This window comes from Scyliorhinus torazame, chromosome 6, assembly GCF_047496885.1.
Source record: "Scyliorhinus torazame isolate Kashiwa2021f chromosome 6, sScyTor2.1, whole genome shotgun sequence".
In the NCBI taxonomy this organism is placed as follows: domain Eukaryota; kingdom Metazoa; phylum Chordata; class Chondrichthyes; order Carcharhiniformes; family Scyliorhinidae; genus Scyliorhinus; species Scyliorhinus torazame.
Window position 1 is genome coordinate 119,002,303 of NC_092712.1, and position 25,575 is coordinate 119,027,877.

General features: G+C 44.8%; 1 protein-coding gene across 4 annotated transcripts in view; it reads right to left on the reverse strand.

Moving 5' to 3' along the window:
- The window catches only part of ctnnal1 (catenin (cadherin-associated protein), alpha-like 1), a 501,890-nt gene that overhangs the window by 264,721 nt on the left and 211,594 nt on the right, over positions 1-25,575 (reverse strand). For 3 of the 4 annotated variants that reach the window (XM_072508728.1, XM_072508726.1, XM_072508725.1), the window contains exon 2: positions 7,790-7,979. In XM_072508728.1, coding sequence (XP_072364829.1) covers positions 7,790-7,979 — 190 coding nt within the window. Of the gene's footprint in view, positions 1-7,789; positions 7,980-23,009; positions 23,108-25,575 lie in introns of all 4 variants that reach the window. The other variant, XM_072508729.1, reaches the window with a different exon arrangement.

Here is a 25,575-nt window from a genome sequence, read left to right on the forward strand (position 1 = left end):
GTGTATTTAGGCCATGGACAGTACATTTTGCTGCATTTGACATTGACCACATTGTTTGACCAGATTCTCTATGTTGATATCCATCTCTGGCCACCACATGTAACTGCGTGCAAGCATCTTCGTCTTTGACATCCCAGGATGGGCTTAGTGTAGCAGGAATGAGAATGACCACCCTTGCTCACCATAATAATATGCCATCTTCACAACTTAACTCATCTTTTCTTAACTGAACTCCTCAGGCCTGTTACCATAATGCCAGCCGTGAATGACCATGCGCTTGATTCAAGATTATAAGGGGTCCTTTTGGGTCCAAACCTGACCTGACGTGCCCATGTATCTAGAAAGTGCAAAGCAATCGCAATTTCCTGTGGTTCTGGTGGAGGCAGTATGGCATCACTTAGGGAAAGTTGGCTCAAAGTGACTGTATTTGTGTAATGTGGGTGCCCGGCCTATGTTGAAATGTGTACTCGTAGAGTGCTAACATTGGACCCCACCTGAAGCTATAGAGGGTTTGGGGGTATGGCTTTATCCTCCCGAAATAATCCCAACAGAGGTTTGCAGTTGGCAATAACTATGAAATGTTATCCATAGACTTATTGATGGAACATTTTTACTCCAAATATTAGGGCTATTTCCACCTCTTTGATTTGAGAGCAAGCTTATTCAGCACTGGTCAGAGTCAGAACACCACGGTAGCACAGTGGTTAGCCCTGTTGTTTCACAGCTCCAGGGTCCCAGGTTAGAATCCCTGGCTTGGTATTCTCAGGTGCGATAGATTGATCTGACAAGTGGGGACTTTACAGGGCATGCAAAGATTGACAAATCTGCTCTGCAAAAAAGAGATTATAGTGTGGCGGTGTCCACCCTTATTAAAAGCTGATCAGAATTGATTCTATATTAAATCATGTATTTAACCCTATATTAAAAATTCATGACTGATGAAGTCATATATCTCTTGTAAACCATTACTTATCGCAATAATGTTTTTCAACAAGTATTACAGACATTATCTTTGTAAAAGTCCAGATGCAGTGAGCGCATTAAGTGTAGTGGCCTTGTCTGGAAATAAGCTTTGCCAACTAAGGGAGGTTATTGCTTGTCTAGTGGCCTTGCCACTAAGGGAAGCTACTGCTTGGCAAGAGGCCTTGCCAACTAGGGAGAATGGTGTTTTCTGGAGCTAGCTACCGGAGGGATCAACCTAGTATCTTTAGGAACAGGTGCCCTGCTAGACCTCCTTGAAACTAATGGGCTTGCCAACCAAGAGAGACTGTTCTTTGTCTTGAAATAACTGGGGAGTCTATCTATTTTTCAGAAGCAGGTGCTCTGCAAAAAACTCCCTAGAACTCCCTAAGTAAGAAAACCCTATATAAATGTTTAAGCACAGGCTGCAAAAGGTAGAGTTTCGCTTGGAGAGCTGTTTAGGAGATTGTTGGGTGTTTATTTGACCAAGCTGCTATCTCGACTCGTAGAGTTCTGCTCATTGATTGAGCATCGAATTCCGAGGCTACTAGTCGATGTAAGTATGAAATGTTCATAGCTTAAACAAACATGTAGTTAAGAAGCTCACAGGCTAACTCACCATATATTCTGTATTTGTCAAACTGTATCATTTACCAAAAATATTTGTATTACCCTTTTTCTTTAAATAAATTGCGTCTATATTTTACCATACAGATCCGTGTCGATTTTAATAAATAAGAGTGACATTTAACTAAGGCTCATCATATTCTCACCCTTTGAAGCTATTGGAAGGGTCACTTACCTATGCCCAGCACTCAAGAATTAGAAATATTTAGCTGAAGTTAAGGAAAAGATAGCCATCTAAGTCATAGTCTATCCTGTACACTGAAGGTAGTGACAGCAAGGCACATTGTGAATACCATACTTCGAACTCCCAAATAGCGAGCCTTACTTTAGATATTCACAAGACCTTGTCTGGTAGCTTACACCCTCGACTAATCGGGAAGATCTTAGATAGAATACTCAGCGACTGTCACAATAGGTGAAATCATCCAAGCAGATGGAAACTCCACTTTATGGAGCAAAAGGAGATCAACTCCTGGTCATTGGCATGACCCTTGAACCACTGAGGTATGGCACCAACAGAGCCAATGTATATTGTCCGAAATCAACCTTTCTCTCTTCTAAGCAGGATTACCTGCATAGTCCCAAATCTCTCCCAGATGGCAGAAGAAGCAAAGATTACCACCGTTGCTAGCCGGCCACAACAGCATAGTCCTGATTTTGATTTCACCTGTAATATCTTTTTTGCATCGCACATTTGTCAATCTTTGCAGGCCCTGTAAAGTCCCCACTTGTCACACCCGAGAATAGCAGAGCACTTCTGCGGAATGGTGCCAGAATAGGATCGATGGTCTGAGGAGCCCCTACCTCCAACTACGATGATGGCGCAGGTGTGTGGTCACAGTAACTTCCAGCCAGTGTTCCAGTACCACAGGGATGCCCAGACCTCATAGCAGCCTTGAACCATCAACACCAAAAATTCAAGGTGAGCATGCTACTCAACTCTGAGCTTCCAACAGCCCAAACGGAAAAAGAAAAGACACCGCCAAACAGATAAAGACCATTTTAATTCACCCACAAGAAACAATTTAGAACAACAACAACCATGCACCACCAAATCAGTCAGGTCAATCAGACATGGTTTAACATCAAGCAATGGACAAAACAGATGGAACCATGTCAAAATGCCAGTCCAATCTTCAAGCCAACAAGAATCAGAATTACCAGAGCCTACCACTCTTCCGACAGAACGCTGAACGAGATGTGGAAGGGTTATAAGGATTCCAGACTGCCTGAAACATGACTTTAAGAGGGAAGATGGGGCAATCATAATGTTGTTAATATTAACACTGCAGGAAGAATAATGTTGGAATAGCATTAAGGTTCGAAAGAAAGACGTATAACAATTTACGACTTCAGTAACTCGATATCTATTTGATCAAGATATCAGGCAGCACGGTAGCACAAGTGGATAGCACTGTGGCTTCACAGCGCCAGGGCCCCAGGTTCGATTCCCTGCTGGGTCACTCTCTGTGCGGAGTCTGTACGTTCTCCCCGTGTCTGCATGGGTTTCCTCTGGGTGCTCCGGTTTCCTCCCACAGTCCAAAGGCGTGCAGATTAGGTGGATTGGCCATGCTAAATTGCCCTTATTGTCCAAAAAAGTTAGGAGGGATTATTGGGTTACGGGGATAGGGTGGAAGTGAGGGCTTAAGTGGGTCGGTGCAGACTCGATGGGCCGAATGGCCTCCTTCTGCACTGTATGTTCTATGTATATGGGGGTAGGGGGTGGCTAGGGTCTGGTACATACAGGGTTAATGTGTGACTGAGTGCTGTACTGCCCACACAGTGATGTAAGAAGGCACATGATCCAGAGTCAGGGTCAGTCTAGAGGTGGAGATGTGTAAAGACCGAAGATGGGGTCAGATCCATACCTGTACCTATAGGTATGAGTTGTTAATAAAGTCTTGCTGTTAATATACTCAAGTCTATGAAGCCTGCTTCAGGGAATCCAAAGCAGCGTTCTTCAATCCCCTTATAGCCCCCATGCCAATCCAATCATAACAACCTTTTATTATCACAAGTATGAACTTACTTTGAAAAGCCCCTTGTCACCGCATTCCGGCACCTGTTCGGGTAAGCTGTTACGGGAATTGAACCCACGCTGCTGGCCTTGTTCTGCATCACAAACCAGCTGTCTAGCCCACTGAGCTAAACCAACGCTTGGCTGTTAAACCCTATACGCCAACTCACCTAGTATCCACCATGGGAAGACTTCAGAAGCCATGCGAAGATGAAATAAAGTTCTAAATATCAATTTCAGTCCTCACGGTATTAAACGTCACTGTACTATTGACAAAAGCCCAGTCAATACATTTAAATTCTTCCACATTCTAATTCCTTATATTAAAAAAATAAACATTTTGTGTTCATTTTCCATTTCAAAGATAGCTAATCCCTTAATATCCTGTTGGAGCTGAAAAAGAAAATGTGACATGACAGACTGCCCACTATCATATGCAGAAGCAGTCAAGTAGTAATGAGAGCCATTAGGGTTTTGTCAACAGACAGGTATTGAAATTGCAAACACCTATTTTTGTTCAACTTTCAAGACATAGCAGGCAGTCTTAATTTCAAAATTAAAGAGCAGCAGGTTTAAATAACTTGACAGCTCCACTCATATCTACCTTTTACACACATTCACATCTTAAAAATCATAAGTCATGCACTGCAGCAAAACGACCTCGCTCCAGCAAATTTCCGTCGGTGATCCGGTTTCCCCCATGCGCAAATCACCTCCCATCTCCTTTCCTCCCACTGCCCCCAGGAAATATGATCTGTTGGAAATGGGGGCGGGATTTCCAGATCCAGAATCCCAGTGCTATTTTGGCAGAGATGCAGAGTCACCATGACTGCGTGAAAATCCAGGACAGTGTGTTTATATTTCAAATTAAACAAAAATTATTCCATGAAATCACTATGTGCTTACAAATATAAAGAGCAGGAAAAGACCATTAGACTCGTGATGAATGTAGGAAACTTATAATATATATTGTGTTATATGTCTGTTGCAGTAATGTTATTAAAATAACTTAGATTTAGGTACATAGCTTATATGTCTGCTAAAGCTGTTATTAAGGGGTTAACAGCAGGGCAGGCTGTGATGTCGCTAATGGGAGGGGCTGCATCTGTTTTGTAGTTTCTTTTTTCAGCCCTGCCCCTTGTCTGCTGCTTTTAGTTTAATTTAATTTTTAGAGTTCTGCTCTGGGTTCTGAGGAAAGGAGTTGTGCATCTCAGACTGACTTCTGAAAGCTTCTCTCCAAAGGACTTTGTGAATAGATCTGTAAGCCACTTGTATTAACTTTATTTTCTAAGTAGCATTTGACCTATACGTGGATTTTGCTTTCCCTGAAATTTTAGACGTAGATGGCAAAGTTAGCACAAAGGCCTTGCTTCATTTTTTTTCCAGGAACTGTTTAACTGTTAATTGAAAAGCTGTTTTTTCTTTGGATTTTATGGGTTTAATCCTGTGTTAATAATATTTGTTTTAATACAAAAATCTCTATTTGTCAGCGAAATCACTCCGGTGGGCGAAACATCCTTTCCTCTCAGTTTACAAATTGAAAAATTGTTGGGGTTTCTCATATGGTTTCCCAATATAAATTAGGCGCCTGGTCCAGTACTGTAACAGAACCACCAAAACTACTTCAACCAAACATGGTGTAACCATGCGTGCTGAACCATTCTTGACCATGCTTTTGCAGAGGCAAAAATAAACCTCAGAGTGGGAAAGAAGAAAGACTTCAAAAAAAGTGACCGTAGGAGGAAAAAAGTCAAACATCACCTTGAAAACAGGTGAACAGAAGGAATAGGTACAATAGAAAGATTGAGAGGCGCAGAAGGTAGGAAAGCAGAGTTAAGGTTCTAAAAACATTCACATAGCCGCATTTTAAGTATTTTACACTCAAAAGAACAAGTTGCATTTGTACAGAAGCTTTCACAACCCCAGGATGTCCCAAAGTGCTTTATAGCCAAATAAGCACTAGTGTACCCACTGTTATTATGTCGGAAAGTAATCTGTGCACTGCAAATAGCATGACAGTGGCCAGATAACTTGTTTTTTTATGATGTTGATTGGGAGATAAATATTGGTCAGCATGCCAGAGATAGTTTCCCCAGTGCTTCTTGAATGAATTAAAAGATTCCACAGCACTATTTCCAAGGGAGCAGAATGGTTTAATGACTCATTGGAAAGATTGCACTCTTGCAGAAGAGCATTGGACATCTGCGACCTTGGTAAACAATGGGACAAACACTGTGGGCGAGATCTACTGGCCGCGCTACGCCCAAAAGGCAGCTCAGCATGGCCAGTAGATGGTGGGTGATCCCTCTTCCGGGATCTGCACGGCTCGCCAGGCCTTGCGAGACATCGCGTGGGAATTCTGCCAACGTTTTAGCAAATCTGCATATTAGAGTGAGGCAGCTACTCTCACTCTAATATGCACTGCCATGATCTACCCAAGGGGTAGGATCTAACCCCCTCGCCTTGGAGGTCTTGGGCAACCGCCATTCAGTTCTGGTCTCCATAAACAGGGACCCGACGGAATGGCACTTTAAGTGGTCTCTCAGGGGATTGGAGGCCCCCGGGAGCTTGCCCTCTGGGCAGGGTGGCACCCTAGCACTGCTGGTGGCACCCAGGCACGGTGGCACTGCCAGGGTGCCAGGCTGGCACTGTCAAGGTGTCAGGACAGCATTTTTCTCGCCCTGTGGATCGGGTCTGGGTGTACCCTGCCCGCCCTTATAGGATAGTTGGCGCTTGGGGTGGTTTGGGGGTTGGCTGGGGGAGACGTCGATAGGTCAGGACAGCATCCTGCACTGAGGAGTTCCGGCAAGGGGCGCTCCTCAGTGCAGGAAACATGTTCCCCGGTGAGGCCCCCGATCTACCTGAATGGCTGTTTGATAGTGTGTTGTTTCGCGGCGCTCCGAATGCAGGGAACACCTGGCTAATTGTGCGTGTTACGGGACTCTGTCCCCATTTGGGTAGATCACGCCCTGCATCTTCTTAACTAGTTTTGAAAATCGAGACTGAGGTGAGCAAGAGGAAAGACTAAAAATGAAGGTGAATTAGATTGGATGAATTCAAAGACAAATCAATACCCCCTCTCAATTTCTCTTAGTGCAAGAAAGATGGGATTAGGAGAGGGAAAACGTATACAGAAAAGAAAAGGATTCATTTTTTAAATCTCAAGAAATAGATCACAACCTGATAGACCAAGAAACCACAACAGCGCCTATACTTCCTCAGGAAACTATATCGGCATGTCCACATTGGCTCTTACCAACTTTTACAGATGCACCATCAAAAGCATGCCATCTGGCTGCATCACAGCCTGGTATGGCAGCTGCTCGGCTCAAGACAGTAAGAAACTACAGAGAGTCATGAACACCACCCAGTCCATCACACAAACCTGCCTCCCATCCACTGACTGTCTACACCTCCCGCTGCCTTAAAAAGCGGGCAGCATAATCAAAGACCCCTCCCACCCGGCTTACTCACTCTTCCAACTTCTTCCATTGGGCAGGAGATACAAAAGTCTGAGAACACGCACCAACTGATTCAAAAACAGCTTCTTCCTCGCTGTTACCAGACTCCTAAATGACCCTCTTATGGACTGATCTGATCTCTTCACACAAAATACTACACCCGATGTTGGTGTCTATGTGTGTATTTTATGTTTGCTCTACTATGTATTTTCTTTTCATGTATGGAATGATCTGTCTGAGTTGCACACAGAACAGTACTTCTCACTGTACCTCGATACACGTGACAATAAACAAAACCAGAATGAGAAGCCTCACTGTTATTATTTAAATTTTAGGCTAGAGAGCTTGATTGGCAGTCATCAACAATCATTACATTAAAAGGGCACTTATGCTAATAACTACTGGACATAAAAAACTTGGTGGTAAATTTAGTGGGTAATTAATGTGAAAACGTGGTAACTTCGTGAAGATCATGGTTAGGTCATGAAAATCATGGGAAAGTAAAGCCAAGATTTTGATTTTGTGAAACCAACAGGTATCTCTTCCTGCCACATGTTGCCATTCAAACAGGTATCTCTTCCTGCCACATGTTGCCATTCAAACAGGTATCTCTTCCCGCCACATGTTGCCATTCAATTTTTACATTATTGGTGGCATACGAAGTTCACACACCATTAATTTTTCAGCACAAATCATTTGTAATGCATCACAAGTCAGAACCTACCTGCTCTCCGTGCCTCCTGGCAAGCAAAGTACATTTCTTCTTTTAACTCTTCATTTTCATTAGCTATTGCTTCGCCAACAGTGACAAATCTTCCAACAGCCAGACTCACTGCTTGCCCTACCCGTTGAATTGCTCGCAGTGTTTTCTCAGACTTCTTTGGTTTCTCCTTATGATTGATCAGTGTTGTAATCTACAGCCAAGGGAAAAAAGTTCAGACGATTAAGTTTTAAAATATTTTTTCAGTTGTACAATTTGTTCTAAAAACTTGCCTGGATGAATGATCAGCCGGGTAAAAATTGAATTAGAGCAGATTTTTAAAAAAATATTGCTACAGATGCCCAGGTTGTTTGAAGGGATACTTTACTCTGATGCGTCCAAAGCACCAACTCATTTACTATGTTCGAGTGAATTTCACTGGTACGCAAAAGATTAGTTGCAGAACAGAAACACCTTGATGGTGTGATGTAGCATGGATAGACAGTAGTGAGGACAACTGTACACTTAATAGACAGCCAAACAATGTAGTTCAAGTCCTTAATCACCCCATTTATATTCCTTTTGTCTTTCTGCCCACAAGATCTTTGTCAATCCCCACCTATCGCTGGCCCCATATCCAGCCCAGTCGCTCCACACCCCACTACAAATCTGACCCTCTTTCCAGTTCTCTCCAGCTTTGACAAAGAGTCATCTAAGCTCCAAACATTAGCTTCCTTCTCTCTCTACAGATACTGTCAGACCTGCTGAGATTTCCAGTATTTTCTATTTTAGTTAGGAGTCACTGCAGGGACCCAATTCCGTACTGCAAAAGACTTTTTCAAACTTATGCTTATTTCATCCATACATTAGGAGGTGTGCGCCATTTGGCTCCATGAGCATCAACTTTACTTTATATTCCACCACCTTCACCCTTTCACTCCCTTGTCAACCAATAATCTATGAGTATAGCCTTCAAAATATTCAATGAACTTGTCTCCACTCTGGGGAAGATAATTCCACTGACCAACGACCCTCAGAGATGCCTGTACAACTGTAACAGAAATTACCTACTTTAATATTTCCTTGCCCTTGCAATAAACAACAACAATATTCCATTTGCCTTCCTAGTCAATTACTGTACCTGGAAAGTAACTGATTTATGTACAAGGACACCCAAATCTTTCTGTGCCACAGAATTCTGCAATCTCTCTCCATTCAAAAGTTCACATTGTAATTAATAGCAGAAGTACCCTTTTAATCTAATGATTGCTAATGGCTGCCAATTAACCTCTCTGGCTCAAAACTTAAATACTAAAAGTGAGGCTTTTAATTCCATCTGGTTGTTAACAGCTATTGGAGACTGTAAAAAATTTGATAATTCTAATTTTTTAGGTTTGTTGTTCGTCTGTAACATCTATGAATGTTATTCTTCAACCACACTCTAAATTAAATAGCTCAGTTTGAATTGCTAATGGGACAATGGACAGTTAAGGCAATTTAGATATTTTGCAACTATTGCTTGTGAGAAACTAATTATTTTACAACTCAGCTCGAGTCTAGACTTCGAGCAGCTAAATGCTGCCTTAATTGACCACAATCAAAGTTGAATGAATGTTTAAAAGTAGTTTGAACTGGATGACCATCCTGAAACAAAACCCATGCATTGATTTCATTGATTAAATCTTTTTGTCGAGCAGAAAAGCTATATTTTCTTTTTTGACATTATGATAGGAAGATTTTTAACATCCTTCTTAATGGTTTTAGTATTTGTGGGAATGGGTTAAAATATGGTCATGTGAATGTTTACGATAGGTACCTTATTGACAAGAGAATGTGATTTTGTTACTGTTCTGTATCTGAAGGAAAGGTGTTCTGTTTCTATAGGAAATTTATTTGTTTGCAATAGAATGCAAATTCTGGTGGTGGGGGGGGGGGGGGGGTGCAAGGCAAGGAAAAAAGAATAAACATTTGTCTTTATTCTATATGATTCTAGTTAAAGAGATGGTGTGACACAAAATGATTCACAGCCGCAGCCAATGAACAGGTGAATTTGGACTATTTTCAAAAGAAGGGATTCTAGAATAAGAAGTAGGGTAAAAGGTGGAAAATCATAACCTTTGTTGGCACGGTGTTACCACGGCTTCCGGGGCATGACTCTTCTCGATGCAGCTCAATCTCACTTTAAAGACAGAGACGGGAAAGATAGCCTATGCCGGCAACGTTCAAGGAATTCTAGGATTTGAAGGTTGAGTAACTTGTATGTTGTCTTCACTGTTTAATGTTCAGTATAAATAAAATATTGCTTCATAAATTATACTCTATTCCTAATTAGTTATTTGTACATGGTTACATCAAGCACAGCTGAGGATCCTAGTGTTAAATTAAGAATTTGGAATGTAGCAATTTAAATAAAAGGTTTTACATCTCAAAACCTTAAAACCTTACATGATTTAAAACATTTATTATTTTCCTTTCTATATATTTTTTCTTATTAAATTCCAGCTGCCAAATCTTTGCCCTCTCACTTTAAGCTATCTACAGTATCCCTTTGAAGGCTTTTTGTGTCCTCTTCACGACTAACACTCGGACCTATATTTGGGTCATCAGCAGATTAAGTAACAGTGCACTCAATCCTTTCATCTAAGTCATTGATATAGATTGAAAATGTTGAGAACCCACCCAGCACTGATCCCTGTAGCACTCCACTAGTTGGAACTTGACAACCCAGAAAATTATCCATTTATCCCTACTCTTAGTTTCATATTATCTAACCAATTCTCTATCCACCCGGCTCTAGCTGCCGACATGGCCCGTAGAATTACCGGGACCGTGGCCGCGCATGCGCACGGTGGTGGCCTGCAGCAGCCGCGCAGTGCAACATGGTGCCGGCCGCTCGTGGACCCGGCCTGCAAAATAGTGCCCCCCCCCCTTTGGCCAGCTCACGCACCCCGGACCACCACCCAACAGTGCCCCTGATAAAGTCCCGCGGATCGGCCCGACTGTGGCAGCGCAGTCTGCAGCCGCCACGCTGAGTTCCTGACGGGTGAGACCATGAGAGACCCATGCCGTTGGGAACACAGCCAGCCAGGGATGGAGCATCGGGGGGCAGGCCTCACCTCAGGCAACGTCCCGAGACCATCAAAACGTCACGCGGCATACTCCAAAAAGTACACCGCCTTTACCGCCCCCGATTTGGTCGGGAATTTTGATACTCCGTCTGATCGCCGAACGAGATTTTGGCATCGGCGACCAGAGAATTCAGCCCTTAGTATTTAATTGACAACTACTGAAATTCTTCATTTTGACACAAAAAGCACATCTCAATACTTCCCAATTTAACGCAGCAAATGTCACTCAAGCTGTTCAAAGGAATACAGCAGGAAGATGCAAGAGAAGAGATGAAATAAATAAAAGAAAGAAAGACTTATATTTATATAGCACTTTCCATGGCAGTCCTATGTGCTTTACAACCAATGAAGTACTTTTGAAGAGGAATTATTATTATGATATAGGAAATGCAACAGTCAGTTTTCACACAGCAAACTCCCACAAACGGTAATGTCCAAATCATCTGTTCTGGCGATCGATTGAAGAATAAATATTAACCAAGACATCAGGGATAACTCTCCTGCTTACTTCAAAGAAGTGCCACTGTATTCTGTTACATACACCTGAGGGGGCAGGTTTAACATCTCACCAGCACTGTCCTGCACTGAAGTGTCAGACTACATTGTTATGAGAGAACTTGAAACGTTTTCTTGCACTTGAAATGTTTTTTTTTTTAAGTTAGTGAGTTCAGAAAGGGAGAATCATAAAATTATCAAAATTATCAAAACCAAGGACATAATGTTATGATCGGGCGAGTGGTAATTGCTGTACAAACCAAATCCCAAAGAGGAACTTGGCAAGCTTATCACAACTCATTTATTTCTGTATTTTGATCATGAGAAGGTAAGAAAGTCAAAAGCCACAAATGTCAGAAGCACTTATGGGGGTTTTAAATATGGAATTAAAACATTAACAAAAGAAAACTTGCATATACACAATTAGTAATTTTAACTGTGTAAATGTCTTGCACAACATTTCCCCCCAAAAAAGATTTTCTACTCGGTTAGAGTCACAAAATAAACACCCTTTTAGGCAACAACCCTTTATGTTCAGCTATAAAAATCTAGTAATATTATCACAAGGCAAACCCACTGTTGCTGTCGGGAAGGTACACGGCTTCTGTAAGATTTTGAGAATTCTACTAATTCTTAAGAAACTGTCATATCTATGCATTTTATTCGGTAACCACAATTATAATTAAATGGTTCAGTTTTGGCTTGTTGGGCAATTAACAGTCAAGATAGTTGGGGAAACGGGTAAAACAGATGTTTGTAAAGAAACAAACTTTTTTTATTGTTTTATGACGGAGCTCATTTGTGTTGAGCTGAAGCTGTCTTAATGGCCAAGATACGATTAAGCGTTTGTTTTTAAAGCAGCTTGAAGGAATGGCGAAAATGGTGCGAACGTAGGATGACACATTATGTTAAACAAATCAGGCATGTTTTAATTGATCTGTACCAAAGGGAAAATCAATGATTCTCTGATATTATGACAGGAAGTGGTCTTAACTGTTGATGTTAACAGCTTTAGTGTGACTTGGATAAAGATATGGGGCGGGATTCTCCGCAATCGGTGCAATGTCCGCCGACCAGCGCCAGAAACACCGCGAATCAGTCCGGCATCGCGCCGCCCCAAAGGTGCGGAATCTTCCGCATCTTGAGGGGCCGAGCCCTAACCTTGAGGGGCTAGGCCCGCGCCGGACTGATTTCCGCTAAGGCCTTTGGTGCCCCGCCAGCTGGTGCGAAACTGACTTTGCCGTGCGGCGCATGCGCAGGAGCGTCAGCGGGCGCTCACGGCATCCCCGCGCATGCACAGTGGAGGGGGTCTCTTCCGCCTCCGCCATAGTGGAGACCATGGCGAAGGCGGAAGGAAAAGAGTGCCCCCACGGCACAGGCCCGCCCGCGGATCGGTGGGCCCCGATCGCCCCGTGCCCCCCCCCAGGACCCCGGAGCCCGCCCGCGCCGCCTTGTCCCGCCGGTAAGAGGTGGTTTGATTCTCGCCGGCGGGACAGGCATTCCAGCAGCGGGACTTCGGCCCATCGCAGGCCGGAGAATCGCCGGGGGGGGGGGGGGGCGCCAACCGGAGCGGCGCGATTCCCACCCCCGCCGAATATCCGGTGCCGGAGAATCAGGCAACCGGCGGGGGCGGGATTCCCGCCAGCCCCCGGCGATTCTCCGACCCGGTGGCAACAGAATGTGACTATTTATGGCTTCTCTGTATCTGGAAGGAAATATGCAAGGTGGAGAGTGTCATGGATAGCAAATATAGAGAGGTGGTCACGGTGCAGGCTCACACCCCACAGACAGGAAAGGAATGGGTGACCACCAGGCAGAGCAAGAGAGCTCGGCAGGTAGTGCAGGAATTGCCTGCAAAACAGATATATCGTTTTGGATACTGTTGAGGGGAGTGACCCCTCAGGGGAAAGCAGCAACAGGCAAATTCATTGCACAATGGTTGGTTTTGTTACAGAAGGGAGAAGTAAACAGTGGGAATACAATAGTTAGCGGGGATTTAACTGTAAGGGGAATATATAGGAGTTTCTGTGGCTGGAAACAAGCCTCCAGGATGGTATGTTACCTCGCTGATGCTAGGATCAAGGATGTCTCGGAGCGGACACAGGACATTCTGGAGGGGGAGGGTGAACAGCCAGCGGTCATGGTACACATCAGTACAAACGACATAGGTTAAAAAAAAAAGGGGATGAGGTCCTAAAAGCAGAATACCTGGGCAGGACTGGGACTGATGTCCGAGGAGAGTATTTGCAAGAGTGGCTGGGGAAGGTTTAAATTAAAATGGCAAGGAATGGGGGCCTATGCAAGGAGTCAGAGGAGGACACAAGGACAAAAACAAAAGACAGAAAGGGGAAGAAGAAAAGTGATAGGCAGAGAAACCAAGGGCCAAATTCAATCAGGGCCACAGTGAAAAATATTGGGAGAGAGACAAGTAATGTTAAAAAGACAAGCTTAAACGCTTTGTGGCCTCAACACGTGAAGCATTCGCAAAACAGTGGATGAACTAATCGCGCAAATAGATAGGATATAATTAGGATTACGGAGACATGGCTGCAGGGTGACCAGGGATGGGAACGGAATGCCCATCTAGGGGTATTCAGTATTTAGGAAGGATAGACAAAAAGGAAAAGACGACTTGAGTGACCGTTCTGGTTAAGGAGGAAATTAACTCAATAGTGAGGGAGGATATTAGCTCCGATAATACGGAATCTGTATGGGTAGAGTTGAGAAACACCAAGAGGCATAAACCTTAGTGGACTTCTTGTACAGAGCCCCAAACTGCAGTGGTGATGTTGGGAATGGCATTAAACAGGAAATTAGAGACGCATGATCGAAAGGAACATCTGTAATTATGGGGGATTTTAATCTGCATATAAATTGGCCAAATCAAATTAGCCACAATACATAAGAGGAAGAACTCCTGGAGTGTATGCGGGATGGATTTCTGGACCAATATGTCGAGGAACCAACTAGATAACTGGCCATCCTAGACTGGTGACTGTGTAATGAGAATGGAATGATTGGCAATATAGTTGTGCAAGATCCCTTGGAGATGAGCGAACATATGATACAATTTTTCATCAAGGTGGAGGGTGAAGTAGTTGATTCTGAGACTAGGATCCTGATTATTATAAAGGAAACTATGATGATATGAGGCGTTAAGTTGGCTATGATCGATTGGTGAACGTTACTTAAAGGATAGTGGATAGGCAATGGCAATGGTAAACATTCAAGGAACGCATGGGGGAACTGCATCAATTGTTTATTCCTGTCTGGCACAAAAGTAAAACAGGAAAGGTGGCCAATCCATGGCTTACAAGGGAAATTAGAGATCGTATTCGATCCAAGGAAGAAGTGTACAAATTGGCCAAGAAAAACAATAGGTCTGAGGATTGGGAGCTGTTTAGAATTCAGCAAAGAAGGACCAAGGGATTGACGAAGGAGGAGAAAATAAAGTACGAGTGTAAGCTTGCAAGGAATATAAAAACTGACTATAAAAGTTTCTATAGGTAAGTGAAGAGAAAATTATTGGTGGAGACAAATGTAGGTCCCTTACAGTTAGAAACAGGGGAAGGTATAAGAGGAGATAAATAAATGGACGAGCAACTAAATACATACTTTGGTTCTGTCTTCACAAATGAGGACACATAGCAGATAGCAGAAACGTTGGTGAATGCAGGGTTTAGTGAGAGGGAGCAGCTGAAGGAGATCAATATTTGTAGAGAAATGGTGTTGGGGAAATTGATGGGATTGAAAGCTGATAATTTGCATCCCAGAGATGGATAGAAAACTGGTTCGTAGACAAGAAACAGAGTAGGAATTAATGGGTCTTTTTCAAATTGGCAGGTAGTAACTAGTGGGGCACCGCAGGGATCAATGCTAGGACCCCAGCTATTCACGAACTATATTAATGATTTAGTTGTGGGAACAAAATGTAATATATCCAAATTTGCAGATGGCACCAAGTTGGGTGGGAGGGCGAGCTGCCAGGAGGATGCAAACATACTTCAGTGTGATTTGGACAGGTTGAGTGAGTGGGCACCTGAATGGCAATGCAGTATAATTTGAAGAAATGAGAGGCTATCCACTTTGTTAGCAAAAATGAAGATAAGCATGCAGGTGCAGCAGGCAGTAAAGAAGGCAAATGGTATGCTGGCCTTCATTGCGAAAGGATTAGAGTACAGGAGCAAGGATGTCTTGCTGCAATTATACAGGGCCTTGGTGAGGACACACCTGGAATAGCGTGTGCAGCTTTGGTCTCCTTATGCAAGGATATTCTTGCTACAGAGGGAGTGCAGCGAAGGTTTACCAGGCAGAGAAAAACAGAGTTAACATTTCACTGTGATGAATTTATTTAAAGTCAAAATTTGTAGTAGTTGGAGATATAACAAGCTTTAAGCAAGTGGCAAGGAAAATGGGAGGGGAGTGAAGAACCAGAGGGAAGGTTGCACTTCAAGTGCATACCTAAGGATTTTGAAAAATAAATGTGGTAGGGGTTCTGCCTCTACCGCACTTCCAGATACTCCTCCACCACTCTCCCCCATGGAAAGAATTCTCTTCAACTCCCCTCAGATTCTTCTACCAATTAAACTAAAATCAATATCCCCTGGTTAGTGACCTCACTGCCAAGGGGAGCAGGTCCTTCCTACTCACCCTTTCTAGGCTCCTTAATTTTCTGTGCCTCGATTAATATACCCCTTAGTCGCCTCAATTTCAATGAGAACACCTCTAGCCTAGCCAGATGTTACAACCTGCCCAGATTCTATTGGCTGGGGACAACTGGTTACGCTATGTTGAACTAATTAGAAGAACAGAAATTAACTGAGGGATAAATTAAAAGGGGTCACTCCTAAAACAAATGGAGCACAGCCCAAAAAGAACAAAGAGGAATGGAAACTTAAAAAAACATCAAATCAAAATGTGAAAACTGGGGTCAATGATACAGTCCAACCCCTGCAGTGTGGTTACCCTATGTTCCTTGGAGAATATGAGCTTCCCCAATGGGGGTCAGGCAATCATTAGCTGTGCAGCTGCAAAAATAAAGCTGCCTAGTGTGGTACCAGCTAGAGGGGGAACCAGTAGTGAACTATTGGTACTTTGTACATATTGTTGTAAATAAAGTTACTTTCTGTTTGACTCTATAAACTCATGCTGGATTCTTCTTCTTCATGGCCCTCACAAAACCACTCCTGGTAGTCTCTTCCTAAATCTCCTCTCTACTCACTCCAGTGCAATCACATTTTATGTATTCCACAAGGACGGTGGACATGCGTTTACAAAATTTCTTGCCCTCTAATAATGTTGTGTCCAACCTCCATGGTGGACGCTGGGAGGGACCCGACTCTAGTGCCAAATCAACAAAGTGGGGAGCATGGTCCGAAATCACATTTGCTGAGTGACCAGCTGCCATTGAAGGGAGGACAGACCTATCCACCATTTAAAAAAAATCGATCCACAAGTATACCTGATGCGAATGTGAGAAAAATTAAAACTCTTCTTCATTTGGGTGCTAAAAATGCCGAGGATCGCCCCCCCCCCCCCCCCCCCCCCCCCCGAACTGTTCCATGAAAAACAACAAAACTCTGGCACCCCCGATGGAGTCAGAGATTTGGGCTTGGACCAATCCAGGCTGGGGTTCAGAACACAATTTCAAGTCCCCACCCAAAATAAGCTGATGAGAATCCAAATCGAGGAGGGAGGCCAGAATATTATTCATACAATTCATAGTCTTCCAGTTTGAAGCACAGATATTAACCCGCACCAGCCTCCCCGAACAGGCGCCAGAATGTGGCGACTAGGGGCTTTTCACAGTAACTTCATTGAAGCCTACTTGTGACAATAAGCGATTATTATTATTAACCGGAGTGCCTGCCAGAGAGCCACAGACAATGACACGTCTGCCATTGAGCTCAGCCAAGATTTTAGTGGCAGAAAACGCAACCCTTTTATTAATTAACATTTCCGCATCCCAGGCCCTACCATCAAAGTCCAAATGAAAGACCTATCCCACCAACCCCTTCTGCAGCCTAGTCTGGTCTTTAACGGGCAAAAACACCATGGGCGCGATTCTCCAACCCCCCGCCGGGTCGGAGAATCGCCGGGGCTGACGTGAATCCCGCCCCCGCCGGTTCCCAAATTCTCCGGCACCGGATATTCAGCGGGGGCGGGAATCGCGCTGCACCGGTCGGCGCCCTCCCCCCCCCCGGCCCGCGATGGGCTGACGTCCCGCTGCTGGAACGCCTGCCCCGCCGGCGAGAATCAAACCACCTCTCATACCGGCGGGTCTAGGTGGTGCAGGCGGGCTCTGGGGTCCTTGGGGGGTCGCGGGGCGATCTGGCCCCGGGGGATGCCCCCACAGTGACCTGGCCCGCGATCGGGGCCCACTGATCCGCGGGCGGGCCTGTGCTGTGGTGGCAGTCTTTTCCCTCCGCCTCGGCCACGGTCTTCACCATGGCCGACGCGTAAGAGACAACCCCCCCCCTGCGCATGCGCGGAGATGATGTCAGCCCCGGCTGGCATGGTGCCAAAGGCCTTTCCCGCCGGTCGGCGGCGCGTCAACCACTCCGGTGCAGGGCTAGCACATCAAGGTGAGGGCTTGGCCCCTAAAGGTGCGGAGAAATCCGCACCTTTGGGGTGGCCCGACGCCAGAGTGGTTCACGCCACTCTATCCCGCCGGGACCCCCTGCCCCATCGGGTAGGGGAGAATCCCGGCCCATGTCAAGATTTGAACTCTCAAGTGAGCAAATACTCTATCTTTTCACTGGACTATTGAACCTCCTGATAGTCCATGTGACATTCCAGGTGACCAAACAAATTGGGGAGTTAAGCACCCCCCCCTGCCATTGTCCTCACCCTTGGATTCCACCAGACCCAAATATACATACAAATAGAAGCAGGGTGAACACAAACAACTAAAATCTACTTCGAACAAACCAAAACCTAAAAAGAACACTAAGCCAATGATCTGAAAAATTACTATAATGAGCTGCAGTCAACCCTTCAACACCACTTTCATTAGCTAGCTCTCAGGTTAGCAGGGAGGCTCCCAACTAGAGTGAAGAATAATGGTTACAAACAACAAAATACTAAAACCCTATAAACCACTGCCTGTTTCTAAGCATTGTGGTTAGCATCAAAGCAAGGTAATGAAGATGCATTCAAGCATGATGGGAAAGATAAATAAATAATCCACTCGTGTCTGGACCAAACTGTCAATCACCGCCACTGAAATGTATTGCTGTGTGTAACTGAATGGGAGTTTTGCATTTCAACGGCTGTCAGCGGATTTTAAGCCCTTTCAAGCATACTTGGCTATCAAGGGAGTCTCTGACGCTTGTAACAGCTACTGCTTTCAAGACTTTTGTCTGAAGCGGTAGATGTTAGGGAAGGGCAAGTAAAATGCAGTCACTGTATTGCCTGGACTGCCCTTCAGCTTTCAGGCAGGGGTGACTGACTTTGGAGCGGGGAGGAGGAATGAGGATGATCTGATGGGGTTCGGTCACCCTTATGCTTGAGTGTTGTGTAGGGGTGACCATTATTGCAGTGGGGGGGGGGGGGGGGAATCCCCTCCTTGTCAGCAAAGGGGGCAGGGTTACCATTGTAGAGGGGAAGGGGGGCCTTCCGCCGGTCCTCGGGATTGGGCTGCCTGCTCATAATGGCGGCCCGATACCAGGAGACTGAAGATATCCAGCAACCTCTCCACCATGCAGATATTTGCATGATACTGGAGCGAGACCCACTCTCAACGCCAGTGGAAGCCAGTCCCAATTATCTGCCGGCAGGAGCACTTGGGCTCCAGAACGGAAAATCCCGGCCATAATCTTCACTGTCCATTGAATCCAAGAACCATGCAATGAAACAGCACCAACTGCTCTGCATGGCCTTTCTTGATCTCACTAGCCTTTGACTCGGTCAACCATGAAGGATTATGGAATATCCTTCTCAAATTTGACTGTTCTCAGAAATTTGGCACCATCCTCCACCTGTGATCTTCACTAATGGAAATATCACAGACCCCATCTCAGTGAAGACTGGGGTCAAAGTTGCATCATCGCACGAACCCTCGTGTCCATCTTTCTCACAGCAATACTACATCTCTCCTCAAGCACATTACTCACAGGTGTGAGAATAATTTACAGAACAGGCAGGGAACGGTTCAACTTATGCTGCCTTTAATTCAAAATCTAAGTCACTCCAACTTCAATACGCAGATGACTTGTGTGGGGGCTCATTCAGAACCCAAGTTACAGGTCATTGTCATCTCCTTTGAAGCATATGAGAAAATGGACAAAGGTCATGGCTTGCCAGGCACCAGTGACCCGTGTTCCCTTGTACTTCAGAGACTTGAATATTCTACAGCAGACACCTCAAAGCACTGGAGATGTACCATGAGCAGTGCCTTCATAAGATTCTTCAATCTGGTGGGAAGAAAGGTGGTCCAACAGCATTCCCCCCCCCTCCAACGCCCAAGCCACATTTCCAAAATCGAGACTCAAATCATAAAACTAGCTCTGCTGCGCTGGACATGTCATTTGTATGCCTCAAAACCAGATGCAGTACAACACAGACTCCCAGCAGAAATGCTTTGGAATGTCCTCAAAGCATCACTGAAGAATTCAAGCATCCCCATCGATTCTTTTTTTTTCAAATTTAGAGTACCCAATTCAATTTTTCCAATTAAGGGGCAATTTAGCGTGTCCAATCCACCTTTTAGGTTGTTGGGGTGAAACCCCGCAAACACAGGGAGAATGTGCAAACTGCTCACGGAAGGTGACCCAGAGCCGGAATCGAACCTGGGACCTCGGTGCCGTGAGGCAGCAGTGCTTACCACTGTGCCACCTGTCATAATATACACCAATATATCATGGTGCAGACACACACTGATGGACACACAGTGGGACCAATCAACACACACAACACTGCAGCCAATCACCAGTGAGAGCACACGCACTATAAAGACAAGGGGCATCAGAGTTCCCGCTCATTCGAGTTGCAGCTAGCTAGGATGACAGAGCTCACAGCCTGTAACACAGACATTCACCATGTGCTGAGTGCATCGATTGGTTAGGACAAGGCAAAGGTCTTTAGTTAAAGCTAGTATCGTATTAACCCACAGTCTGAGTATGTTTAAACAGTTAATGATTCAATAAAATAGTGTTGCACTATTTCAAGTGTTGGTAACCTGTATGTGATCCAGAACACCCAACACATCACCACCGTGCTGCCCTTCCCATCGACTCGTAAGAGTCCTTGATGTGACTGACCAAAATGGAGTAGGTTCACATAGGAAGGCACCAAATAGAGGCTTCATCGGGAACACGAAGAGCCACGGTCAAGGCATTGAAGACAGCACACAAACCTCCCAACAACTCATCTATCTGTCCCTTAGCAGAACCAATCTCAGAACCTATCTCACCAGAGAGAAATCAAGTCATATACGATTCCAAGGGACTACCCAAGAAGAATCTGTGTCTTCTTAAATGATGAATTATGCTGCTCTCAGAATTTTTCCATTTGTGTGTGCACATTCATCAGCGTGTCGTCCTTCCCAATTTCCCCTTGCCTTTGGTTCTTTTTTAAAAATAAATTTAGAGTCCCCAATTCATTTCTTCCAATTAAGGGGCAATTTAGTGTGACCAACCCACCTACCCTGCACACCTTTAGGTTGTGGGGGCGAAACTCACGCAAACATGGGGAGAATGTGCAAACTCCACACGGACAGGTCCAGGATCGAACCTGGGACCTCAGTGCCGTGAGGCAATGCTAACCACTGCGCCACAGTGCTGCCCTGCCTTTGGTTTTTTTTTAAATAAAAGAGATTGTTAATCCGTAACATCTTCAAGTTAAGCCAGATGACCTACCCCAAAGCATTAGTTTATTCACTCCATTGATTCTGACTGAACTATAAAGAGTTCCAAGTATTTTCTGATTTTTGTCTCAAGTTCGCAGCAAACACAAGTTTAGTTTTGTTTTTACTTTGTCTTGCGCTGATTCTGCTCTTCCAACATTGTATTGGCATATACAATGACATATTATTCAGATCATTACTATGTTAATTTGCTACATGTTTTATTGACTGGAAACTTGTAAAGAAAAATGCCTCCATCACAATACTGTAACTCTTTGTTAACTGATTTGCACAACGCCACACCAACACCACTCTGAATGAGGTTCAACCAACCCTATATCAAGCAGACCAAGAACATCAAAGATGAAATATCCAATCTAAAATTTAAAAATTGAAGTACAGAAGTCTGGCTTTTTCTTTAAAGTGGATTGTAGCACTGAGTCAACCACAAAAAAAAAGTAGAAATAATTTTGTCAAAGGGGATGGATAGAGTGCAACAACATGTGTGGGAGGCAGTGAAAGGAGTCAATAGGCTTTGCACAGAGCTCTTTCCCTTCTCGGAGTATAGTGAAGGGACAGATATTGTTCAATGAAACTGAAAGACCCATTTTCTTTTGTCGACATCACCTCCAGCTCTAGAAAACAAAGATCAACAAGATGTGCCTGGGGTGCAGGAATGGAATGGGGCTGGGAAGTAATACATCTGCAGGAAAAGCTTTGCGCTGCCTCAGAATGCAGTTGAATGAAAATCTGACACAAATTACTTCAAGCATCTTCTTTAACGAGATGTTGCCCTAACAACCAGACAGGCCCAAAATTTGAACTGACAGCTGCGAAGACAGTGGAATGCGACACCACAGAAACAAAGCAAACAAAACATGGAAAATATTGGGGATGCCCGTTCCTCTGGCTCTTCAACCTATCCCTACATTTGGAAAACAGCCAAAATGCCTTAATGTTGTGGAATCCTTCAAATGCAGATTTGAAAAATCAACTCAGACTTCCGACAGATAAGAAGTGCTAAGATATCCTTTATTAAAAAAAAACAAATTACGCATTCTGGAGCACATTATCTAGATAGTTTAAATTCCGTAATTCAACAAACATTTGCAGGCATTAAACGGAGGAGGGATATATAGCTTACCCGGAGTTTAATTATCTTTATAGTAATTGCACACAACACTACATTAATTATTCTGCTAAACATTAACATTTAACCTTAGCGGCCTGATATTAGTGGAAAACAAGTTTTGATATGACTTATTGCATTAACTTTTAAGGCCTTAATTTGCACCAGAAAGACACTTGATAACTTTCTTTGCAAATATGTACAATCTAGATTTAATTTAGTTCTATTCAGTATTTTTTGAAATATTTTGTTTACAGTTTCTGAAGGCTGTTCCGCTGACAAAGGGGAATGAAGCTTCTGGCATTTTTGTACACAAGCCCTGCATTAGGCAGCCCTCAGTTAAAAATATTCAGTCAATTCCACTAACAATAAGCATTACCCTTAAATTTCTGAACAGCAGCCCTGACAGCAGAAGTAAGGCATTTTTCATTTCCACCATCATGCTCATGGGTTCTCTTAGCGCAATTCACATATTGATGCAAATAGAAAGGTTTCAATAATAACAAAGAACAGAAAATTACAGCACAGGATCAGGCCCTTCGGCCCTCCCAGCCTGCGCCGATCCAGTTCCTTTATCTAAACTTTTATCAGTCAATAATTTATCAGTATAATAATAATAATCTTTATTAATGTCACAAGTAGACTTACATTAACACTGCAATGAAGTTACTGTGAAAGGCCCCTGGTCACCACACTATGGCACCTGTTCAGGTACACGGAGGGAGAATTCAGAATGTCCAATTCACCTAACAATATACCAAAGGAAAAGTACATCTGTCGGAAATAAACTCATGATGGAAAAAAATAAGTATCAACAGTTTATAATTCCCTAAATTACATCAACTGTTACCAGCACAGCCAGTTTGAATGCATTGATTATGCAACAACCAGCAGTTTATCCTCCTTTCCCCTATATGGCACCAAATATACTGAACACAATGCGGTTGGATTTCTTTTCTGCAATTATTGTACAAATATTTTACTTCAAATGGCGGTATGGTCGTATTGTGTCTTTGTTACTCGACTGATAATAGAGACTGTATTGACTAAAAGTGCCCATCAAACGGTCATTAAGCCGAACTGCTTCACTCATATGCTTCAAGAATGCAAACATATTGTTCTTAACTGTTTGGGTCTGTCTGTGGCTGCAGCCCCAAACCAATGTGAAACTGCTATCTGAAGTGGCCTATTTGATTGCATCAATCAATGGCAAACAATCTGGTGCATTTCAAAAAGACTACCGTTTAAGGATGGGGAATAAATGCTGCCTTAAGCATTAATGCCAACATTCCTTTTTTTTTAAAAAGTCCAGGACAGATCAGAAGTCAAAAGTAACTAAGTGGGACAGAACGTAGCTGGGAGTTTTTTGGGAAGTGGAGGGTGGGGAGGGTTAGTGGGCTGACGATGACTAGTGGCAGGGCTGGGTCCTGCAAGCTGGGCGAGGCCAGGAGGGGCGGGTAAGACCCCCTTGGTCCGTATGGTGGTGTGGAACATGCAAGGGCTGGGGGTGAAGCGAGCGAGAGATTTCTCTCATTTGAAGAGCTTGAAAGCTGATGTGATGCTGCTGCAAGAGACCCACCTAAGGGTGAAGAACCAGGTGAGGTTTTGGAACGGCTGGGTAAGTCAGGTGTTCCGCTCGGGCTTTGATCGTAGGGCTCGTGGAAATAGCGATATTGGTGGGTAAGAGAGGGAGGTTTCCGATGGATATGTTGGTGACTGACCAGGGGGGTAGGCTGCCATATGGAATTTGGATAAGCACCAGTTAATACTGGGCAATGGTTTCGGGGGGGGGGGGGGGGGGGGGGGGGAGGTGGAGGAAGAGAAAGAGGCTGGATTACAATGCTGAATCTGCGGGACAGGGGGTATTTGTTCTTTTCGGCAGTACACCAAGGGCGGAATTCTTCCCCCCCCCCCCCACGCCGGGTGGGGGGACGGCCTGTGGGGGTGGAGGGGGGACGGGACTCAAAAGGGGTCTGGCCCGCGATTGGTGTCCACCGATCGGCGGGCTGGCCTCGCTGAAGAAGGACCTCCTTTCCTCCGCCGCCCCGCAAGTTCCATCCAACATCTTCTTGCGGGGCGGCCGCGGGGAGGACGGCAACCGCGCATGCGCCGGTTGGCGCCCGTCAACCTATGCATGCGTGGATGACGTCATTTATGCGGCGCCGCTTTTATGCGGCGCCAAGACCTGGCGCGCGTAAATGACGCGGCGCCGCTCCTAGCCCCCCGGGGCGGGAGAATAGGGGGCTGGGAGCGGCCTCCGACGCCGGAGTGAAACACTCCTGTTTTCACTCCGGCGTCGGGACTTAGTCTCCCGATGGGAGAATTGCCCAATGTGTCTTCAAGGATCGACTTTTTTATTATGGGGACGCTGCTGTTGGCAGGGGTGAGGAAAGCGGACTTCTCGCCGATTGTTATATTGGACCATGCTCCGCATTTGGTGGGCGGTCCTGGTGAAGGGACTGGCACAAAGGCTTGCATGAAGGGTGGACATGAGGCTGCTGGTGGATTCAAACTTTTGTGCAAAGGTGGGACAGGCGATTGAGGATTAGGTTTAATAGGAACGGGTAAGTTTCGCCATCAGTGATGTAAGAGCGACGTTCAGGTGGCCAGGGAGGCAACAGAGGAGTGGCAAGCGTTGGTAGAGGAGATTTTGGAAGTGGAATGGAAGGTATGCGGAGGATCCTACTCCAGATATTCTGGTGAGGGGAAGGAATTACAAGCAAGGTTTGACCTCTTGTCCACAGGAAAGGCGGTTCGGCAGTTACGCAGACGAAGGGAGCTGTATACGAGTATGGGAGCAGGCCGGTTGCTTTCTGGCGAGCCGGTTCCGCCGGCAGGGAGTTAAGAGAGAGACCGGGTCCGGGATGGGGTAGGGGAGTCGATGGTGACACGGGGTAGGTGAACAAGACATTTGAAGAGTTTTATAAAAGGTTGTATAGGTCGGAGCCCCAGAGGATGAGCCGGACATGAGGGATTTCTGGGGGCAGTTGGAATGCCCTCTAATGTCGGAGAGAGTAGGGCTGGAAGAGACAGTGGGCATGAAAGAGATTCGGGAGGCGATAGTGATAATGCAGACGGGTAAGGCACCAGATGGCTTTCCCGATGGAGCCTTTGTCCATACCGCTGAAGGGCTCGGATAAATGGAAGGGAAAAGTGAGGGGTGGTGGAGCATAGAGTGTCTCTGTATGCCGTGATCAGCAGTTGTAAATTTCCA